Source organism: Pipistrellus hanaki, assembly GCF_964339955.1.
Source record: "Pipistrellus hanaki genome assembly, chromosome: 13".
Taxonomy (NCBI): Eukaryota; Metazoa; Chordata; class Mammalia; order Chiroptera; family Vespertilionidae; genus Pipistrellus; species Pipistrellus hanaki.
This window is the reverse complement of record NC_140515.1, coordinates 45,309,153-45,318,380: the sequence shown is the minus strand read 5'-3', so window position 1 is coordinate 45,318,380 and position 9,228 is coordinate 45,309,153. Positions and strand designations below refer to the sequence as shown.

The 9,228-nt window shown below is 39.8% G+C and overlaps 1 protein-coding gene across 3 annotated transcripts in view; it reads right to left on the bottom strand.

Moving 5' to 3' along the window:
* Positions 1–379: 379 nt before the first annotated feature.
* Positions 380–9,228, bottom strand: part of LRRC3B (leucine rich repeat containing 3B) — a 90,467-nt gene continuing 81,618 nt past the window's right edge. For all 3 annotated transcript variants that reach the window (XM_084902999.1, XM_084902998.1, XM_084903000.1), the window contains one exon: positions 380–1,671. In XM_084902999.1, the coding sequence (XP_084759125.1) occupies positions 728–1,507 (780 nt within the window). In that variant the 5' untranslated portion in view covers positions 1,508–1,671 and the 3' untranslated portion in view covers positions 380–727. The remainder of the gene's footprint in view (positions 1,672–9,228) is intronic.

Genomic DNA, 9,228 nt, shown 5'->3' with positions numbered 1-9,228 from the left:
TCTGTTTGTCACACATCCCACCTAAGAAAGATATTGTCTTTTTCTTTTCCCCGTTTCTAGGATAGAGTAGAAGTAGTGTGTTTAGTTATAAAAAGACCTTAATAGCTAAACACACCAACTTTTAGATTACAAATACCTGGAGGCATCCCAATTGAGCAAGCCTTTGCAGAATGTGTATTCCCACCTGGGTTTACTAAGGCTCGGTATTCTAAAGTCTGACAGATACTTCACTTGGTAAATAATTCAGCAATGGCTCCCCAGTGTACAGTAGGGTTTATTCATTAGGATAGTTCTTTAGGTTCACCAGAGGTATCCGTTTCTCTTTAAAGCAATGGAATGACTATACTGTTTTCTTGACCAATAAGTCACTCTGTTTTCCATGGTTCAAAGTTAAGCTTTTATTTGGTTTTAAATTAAAAAAATAAATTTCATTATTAAATAGTGAGATGGAGCTAACTAATGTTCAGATAGTAACATTATCTTATAATGTTATAAGTTAGTATATTCTGACTTGGGAATATACCACCGGGGGTACAATTAAGGGGTGGATCATCTAAACTAAAATCATTTGTTGTGTTGTCATGTCTGTTAAAAGACCAACAGTGGCATAATTCAAAAGAAACGGAGATACAAAGTTTTAAATGTTTACAATGGGTAGGAGAAGTAAACCACTTATTCTACTGCAATTGCACATGAATTGCTTTCTCAATGCCAGTCAGTTTGGACACTATACCACAGTGCTAATGTCATCGGGTTCGTCTGCTTTCTTTTGCCTGCTTGGCAGGGATTTCAAGTATTCAAGGTGTCTCCGGGCATCCTCCTGATTTTGCCTCACATAATACACCACGTATGAGATCACCATGGTGAACCAGCCAAACATGGTAACCAGCATGGCATAATCAGTAGTTTTTCTAGGGATGTTACAAAGGTCAGCATCATTGGCAGCATTGAGAAACGGTCTCCCGGCATGTTCATCCAACACAGAAGTCTTACAGATCACATTGTGGGCTGTCTCATGATTGGACGCCATGCTCCTCAGAACTTGCTGTAGAGTACAGTCGCAGTGCCAGGGGTTGTTGGCAATTCTGGCCCTGGCCTTCAGGTTATTGAAGGCATTTTTGTGCACACTTTGAATCCGGTTGTCAGACAAGTCCAGAGTCTGCAAAGTCTCGGTGACTCCTTTGAAGGCATGCTCATCGATGAACTCAATGCCATTTTTGGACAGGTTGAGAACTCTCAGTTGATGGAGGTCCTTAAAAATCTCGTTGGGAATAGATGTGATCTGATTGGAGTCCAGATACAATAAGACTGTTTCAGGAGGAAGATCTCTAGGGATTTCCTTGAGGTTGGCATTGCTGCAGGTGACATTTAAGCCCCCAGAGGAAGAACAAAGACAGCCCTTGGGACACATACTGGCAGAATGAAAGCACAGTATCATAAGAACGAAGCTTTGTAGGAGGAGACACATGGAGAGGGAGCGGGTCAACCACAGGTCTACCAGATTCATGCTGGAATGTCCGCATAATCACAAGCCCATTCCTCATTTGCTCCAACAAACAAGCATGGCAGCGGTTCCAGCTCTGTCCACACCGTTGATCTCCTTCTTGTGTAGTTCAAAAGGCTGCCACTAGCACATGTGTCTCTTCATTATTCCCATCCTCGCTTGGATACCTAAAGAAAGGAAAGGAAAGCAGATGTAATTAGATTTTTTTTGCAAAGGGAGGTACATTGTAATTAAAAGTGCTCTAGGCATCTGGCATTCTATCTGGGCAGGAGGGTTGGTTACACAGGTAATTTCCATTAACACTACTGGGAGTTATCTGTGTAATGGTTGTCTCCTGTTCAAATTCCAGTTGGTGGGGGAGAAAACTGTCAATAAGCAACATTTCTGGATGATGTCACCTTGTTTTAGTTGTGCAGAATTCGAACAGACAGTCCAGGTTTCTTACATCTCTACTGGTTCTTTTCCTGAACCCCTTCAGTTCTACAGTTGTAAAATTTAATTCCACCTTCCTGCCTCCCTGCAACACACATTAATGCAAGTTAGCCCTGCATGTGTGCAGCAATGAGAAATAACAGTACAATTTCACAGGTAATGACCAGTATCTGTCAGGGCTTTTTAATGGGTTTCCAATTTGGAATATTTTCTCTATAGACATATCTTACTTGAATCAAGAAGTGAATAAATGCATTCCAACCTTCACCACAAACTGTTGCTAAAGACTGACAACCCAGAATCTCCATGAGAATTGCCTTTCATGTGACCTCCTGAGATTACATTCTGCCTAGAGGATGTCATTAACTGAATTTCCAAAGAATTCTTTTTCTGTTCTTCAAATAACATATCCCTCTGCAATGGGTTTTCAACTATGACACATCTCCAAGCCCTTTTTAAAATATATGATGAGAAATAAAAAATACTAGCCTTAATGAATTCCCCAATAACCTATTTTTTTTCTTCCCAATCATAAATACATGGTAAGGCAAAAATAAGTTTACAGTTTTTAAATATGCAAAACAGAGCTTATTCTTGTATTATTATATATTTATTATATAATATTGCATATAAACAACTGTAAGTCTACCTTTGCCCCTTTGAGAATATAAGTTAGCCCTCAAACCTACTCTCTTCTGTAGAGAGGACAGATATCTTTGGGGTCAGTATGTAGAGGAGGTGAGTGGATCTTAGAGAGATTATATGACTTGCCCAAGGTCAAATAGCATGAAGGTGGTAAAGAAGGGACTCAAGCCAAAGACTTTGTTCTGACTCATTATTCTCATAACTCTTTCAGCCATCTCCACACCTCTTTCCCAAAATCCATCTGTCCCCTGAGGACAGTCAATATCCAAGTAACATTGCTTGTTTTGATTTTTGCTGCTGTTATATGTTGCAGCTCAATTCCAAATGGAGGACCCCATGGACCTCCACTGAGGACCCCTCTGCATTATGTAGGGAATCCATGCCTGCCTTCAGAGGATTCTCTCTCAAGATTGGAGAAACATTCATTCCTCTCACAGCAGTGAGCAACAAATGTCTTTCAGCATGAGCAACAAACGATTCTCTGCAAACTTATCTTTTCTAAAGATCCCAGATGGATAAATACAGAGGGAAATGACTCCAAATGTTACCAAACTCACATAAGAGAAGATTAATGTGAGATGAAAATATAATGAACTGGGTTGTTAATCATGGAAAATATGAGCTTGGCCAAGGCGGAATAGTGCGAATGTGCTTTTGGAATCCTAAGTCCCTTAAATGCCAGAGAATGTAAAAGAGGGACCCCTATGCTTACAAAGCCATCCATCAATAGCTCACATCATTTACAGTAAAATTTTCTCTTTCTTTCATGTTTTCCTTCAGAATTGCATTGCATGGCATTTACAGTGTCTAGTAATTATCTAAATGGGAGAGATAACAAAAAATAAACAGGTATGAGGGGAGAACATAGACAGGAAAGAGGGCATCAGAACAAGGCAAAGGATGCCAGGAGTGGTAGGTACATCAGGGGGACACAGAAGATGGGAGACATGAATGTGATTAGAAAAAATAAAGGGTGTGCATGTCATCAAGCAATTTCCATCAAGTCTTGCTGAAAGGTGAGAAGCCTTCTTTGGAGGACACTCTACATCTCTTCAGAGACAAGTTAAGGCTCTTTCTGAAGAAAAGTGTACTCCAATTTAGACTACAAGCTTCATGAAGGCAGGGACTTGTTTTGCCCCATGTAGAAACAACAGTTAACAAAAAGTAGAAAAGTACTCTGGGGTTGAAGTACTCTGGGGTTGTATTCTAGCTATAGTTTTTATTAGCAGTGTGCTGCTGAGCAAGTTATCTAAATCTCACTTCCCTTATATTCACATAAAGATTTAACAAGCACCTAATTATAAGGTTGATTTGAGAATTATAGGAGATAATCCACAATGCCTAATAGTTAGTTAAGAGCTCAATACATTTTTAGCTATAGTTACTGTTGTTATCCTAGATATATTCCCAACTCTTACCCTAGTGCTTGACATGTAGTAAGGGCTAAATATCTATTGTATGAATGAACCAATGAAGTACTGAAGAATCTAGCTGTGCCTTTTCTTCCCTGAGGTAATTACTTTTATTATGTTCAACATAAATATTGGCTCATGAAATGTCTATTGGTTTTAGATCTCAACCCAATGGTTTTGGAAAACATCCTGAGTGTAGGCTGCAGATGAAAAGCAGAATAGACTTCTTTCTTAGTAGGCCCCTCTAGACTTACTATGTTTCTCCAGAATAGTCAATCCAATGGTTATGGTCACAGACAAGAAATGGTTAGGGCACATCTTGAGTTCTCCACATCAGTGTGCAGTCCCTCTTGAAATGGAATGTTTCATGCCCCACGTGGTTCACCTATACACTGGATGGAATGCTGATTAGGAATACAAATCCAGAGTATCCCTTTCATTAAGAGGTTCGATTCAGATGAAGAATTTCACTTTCTCTCTATGATATTTGATAAAAGGGGAATACGTTTTGGAAATTGGATAGATTGCTGAGTTGCTATGATTTAGACTCTAGAGTTTCCACCCTCAGTCAAGACAAAGTGACAAGAGATGCAGGATATAGAGAGCTGAGCCCTTGGATGTCCAGGAGGCAGACAGCAAGGCCACCAATAGTGATTCAAACCATCTCCAGCAGGGAGGATGGAAGAGCTGCCTCTCCACACTACTGTACTGAAATACTTTTTCCCAAAGGGATCACCATCTTGTTATTGCCCTAAATTACTGGATAAGTCAACAGTGGCTCTTGAAACAGGAAGGCATGGGGATATATGTCTCAGAGTAAAAAAGTGGCCATTCTTCTGATATCAGTGATGTGCAGCAGAGTACAGAGTTAAAGATGAGCCTGGAAACCTACAATTGATTAGGGTAACAATAGCAGCAGCAACCTACTTACTCCCTGCCCTGATAAGGAACAAGACCCACCAATGGGACAGACCAAATCCTGAGTTGACACTCAACCACTGAGCCACTCCTGGCTGGGTCATTCACAAAGCTGTGTTTTTTCTTTTCTTTTCTTTTTCTTTTTTTTCTCTCATCAGTTTGAATTCTATGTCCTGAATTAAAAGATTCAATTTTGCTTTTTAATCAAGTTATTCTGTTTGGTAGCAGAATTGCATGGGATGTAATTGGAAGAAATTGGAGTGTCTGGTATTTCTCTCTGAATTGTGCTCAATTATCTAAGAAGAGCTTATGAAAGTTTTGGGGTTAGAAGCTTTGAGTGTCCCCTAATGATGAGAAGAAAGAAACAGGAAACAAGACAGGGTTGTTAATCAACCACTGAAAGAACAGCTTTCTCAGGCAGTCTGCTAAGGGCAGTATGCAATCGTAGAGTTTATATGTTTACATACGCACAGACCATTTTTAAATGGATGTAAAACAAACTATTAATAATGGTTAATTCCAAAGTATGGCACTCAGGGACTGGCAGCGGAAAAGGAAGTATCTTTATTTTATATCCTCTGTATAGGTTTTTTTTTGTTTTTATTTATTTTTTAATAGAAATGAACTTTCCTCAACCTTTATTTTTTAGTTCTAAGTATTTTTAATTTTATTGTTTAAAGTATTAAGGTGTTAAAATAGTAGTACATGTTTTTTCCCCCCCTCCCATTGACCTCCCCCTGGTCTCCCCTATCCACCCCCCTGCCACCCAGCCTTTGCCCTCATCTCCCCACCCCCAGTGTCTTGCATCATTTGGTTGTGTTTTAACTTATAGTATAAAGATGTTTAGTTTGTTTTTGTTTTACAATAAAGATTTAATACAAAAGAATGAGGGATTAGCTGGAAACCCAATTCAAATATACAGTCAGAAAGCATCTTTTAAAAATATTTATGTTTTTATTGACCTAGAGAGAAACATCAATTGGATGTCTCCTGCACACCCCTTACTGGGGATCGAGCCTGCAACCCAGGCATGTGCCCTGACTGGGAATCGAACCAGCAACCTTTTGGTGCAGGGAACGATGCTCAACCAACTGAGCCACACAGGCTGGGCAGAAAGCAACTTTTGAGCACATAAAAGAGTTGGACAGTGGTAGCTAAGAGGGTCAGATAAATGTGAAGACAATGAATTTTTAAAAGCTGAACATGTTTCAACAAGAGAGACTGGATAGCCCTGGACTCAGGATTGAAGGGTCCTGGGTTCAATTCTAGTCAAGGACATGTATCTTGGTAAAAGAGATGAATTAAGACTCATTCTCATTTCATTATAAAACAGTTGTCATTCATTTGGCATTTATTGCATGCCAGGTATTAAGCGATGATCTCATTTAACAGGATGGTAAAATTGAAATTCTGACTTGGTTCCTGGTTAAGTGGATATAGAAATCCAAAGTGAGGTGGCAAGTTGCCATGTGAAGGTTGACTGATATGTGTATCGCATCTCCTTGCCTACTCTGAGGGTAAAAAGCATCAAGAGTTACCTACCCTATCATCTCCCCAAGAGAAGAGTTATTACATGACCCCTGGAGCTGCAGGGCAGAATGTCCTAAAATAATAACCATGTTGATGCATTGTTTAGTGGTGGGATTGGGTAATATTTTGATGCTGAGGTGAGCCTTTACTCCCAGACTTTGCCAGACAAGGGATGGCATCCTATTTCCTATAGGTCAGATATGGCCACATGTAAGAAAGATCCCCAGTGGAGAGTCTCTTGTATTCTGTCTCATTGTCCCTTCAGATTCCATGGTAGGACAGAAGGTCCCTGGCAATGAGAAAATGAAGGGAGGAAGGTTAGATTTTGGGTAAGGTGCCATCTGGAATATAACCACTACAAGGGTCAGGGGAGACCTATGGGTAAGAGTTGTAGTGGTGATGGGAGAGTATAAAAGAACCCTGGGAGAGGTTTTGGGTAGAAGAGCAGAGAGAAGAAATCAAGCTACGTACTCGCCACATCCTTTTTCCCTTCCCCCTGAGTTTGGAACAAAGAGGAGGGGAAAATAGTTGAACATTAAAGAAATTCAGAGCACAGGTTAATTCTTGAATGAGACATTGAAATTATATTTAATTTGTACTTTGGTTTAAATTAATTGAATTCATGACAAAGTAATGGTAGGACAATCTACTACCTAAGACTAAGCACAAGATTGTGGGACTGATGGACATTTTCACTCAGAGTCTAGAGGAGGAGGATCACTCACTCAGAGATTGAAGAAATGGTTAGGTCAGTGGTCGGCAAACTCATTAGTCAACAGAGCCAAATATCAACAGAACAACGATTGAGATTTCTTTTGAGAGCCAAAATTTTAAAACTTCTAATGCCACTTATCCAAAATAGACTCAAATAGGCCGTGGTATTTTGTGGAAGAGCCACATGTGGCTTGCGAGCCACAGTTTGCCGACCACTGGCCTTAGGCAAAAGGTGAAGTTGCATTTTATTCTGGATACACATATATCTCCTTACACAATTCTCACAACAGCCCCAGAAGGGCACAATTGTGACCCTTGTGCAGATGAGCAAATTGAGGCATAGAGAGGTTATGCAATCTGCCCACTGTATTAGCTGCTCAGTGACAGAAGCAAGATCTTAATTCAGTCCTTTGGCTTCCAAAGCTTGTATAATCAAAAATGTACCATGAAGCTCTTTACATCCCAACTATAGTGGTTTTCTTTCTCCTTCTCAACTGATTCTACTAAGATGAGGAAGCAGGACCAGGATGCATTTTACATTGGGGGAATCATTGCATGCTGAAAAGAAAGATGGACCGATAGGAGGAGGGAGATAGAAAGGCTTTGGAATGCCTACATTAGATGCTGGAGGGCAATATGCTCTCCTTATCTTTCAACAGCCCTGCCAGTTACCTATGGTAGACATCATGAGTTCTTACTTTAGTACAGTAGGGGGATTCACTGAATGGGTACTGCTCAAAGTGACACAGCTGATGAGCAGAAGGGTGAACCTTCACCTTTTGCCTAAGGCTCATTGATTTATGTAATTCTTATACTGGCCACTTTTTGATATAGTCTGTAAATAGAAGTGCTGAGTTTTAAATGCCAAGCCAGCTCTCTGCTGACAGCTTCCTACAAAGTTTTGGAAAGTCAATAAAAGGAGAGAAAAAACTCCCTTTTCCTGTGAGAATCTCTGAGAAGCCGTAGGGATATAAAACTTTGGTCAAACTAACATGAAATCTATATGTTCCAGATCTTAATTAGTTTCATGTACTAGTTTTCCTCTTTTAAAAACATATTTCCTCTTTTAAAAACATAAAATAAAGCTTTAAACAAACTCTGTGTATTGGAGGGTGGGGGTGAGGGAGGACCACTTTGATGAATAAGTTGCCTCTTTCCTACATGATTTCCAGGGTGGATTTTAAAGTTCTTCCTACCCAGGAGCACACTGGAAAAACCACCACCACCACCACCAACAAAAAAAAATCACATTTTTTGGGACCCACCATGTATCTCTCTGTGGGTATCAGACATAGAATAAAGACTATGTCTTTGCTAATATCTGTGTTTATTATTCAATGTGCCCCATGTTTATAGGAAGACTGAGTGGGAACCCGTCCATCTCAGTTTCTTTCTGCTATCCTATTACTTCCCAGCAAATGTCTATGGTATTAAAAATAGTGTCAGCTCTGCAAACTCGTAACACAGAATCTACGTAAATGTAGCCTCCCAAAAAACTTGCCAGGATCCATAGGCAACTAGAAAGCTACTTTTAGAAAGCACTAACTTATGTTGAATTCTGTTGCATTTCTGAGTAGAATGAGTGACTGCTACCACTTTTTAAAAAAATGGACCCTGCTAAATTTCCCTGGGCATCTACTTTGTGCCCAAATGCTTTAACATGAAGACAAGAGAAATTTTTCCCTAGAGTGTTCCCACATCTGCTTTAGATGACTCAGATGATAAGATTTGAGACTTTTGAGCTGATAATATTTAGAAGAGATTTTGAATTTTGAGTTGTTGCTATAATGGGTTAAGACTTGTGAGGATGTTGGGGTAGGATGGATATATTTTCCATGGGGGATGGATGTGAATCTTTGGGGGCCAGAGAGTAGATTATAGGAGGCTGAAAAATGTCCCCCAAAATAACTACGTCTGAATGCTAAACCCTTAAATGTTATATTTTATGAAAAAAAGAGACTTTGCAGACTATGGATTTTGAGATGAAGAGATTATCTGGGTGTGCCCTTATTTGAGAGGAGAGTTGACACAGAAGAGAATGAGGCGAAATGACTATTGAAGAAAGGATTGCAG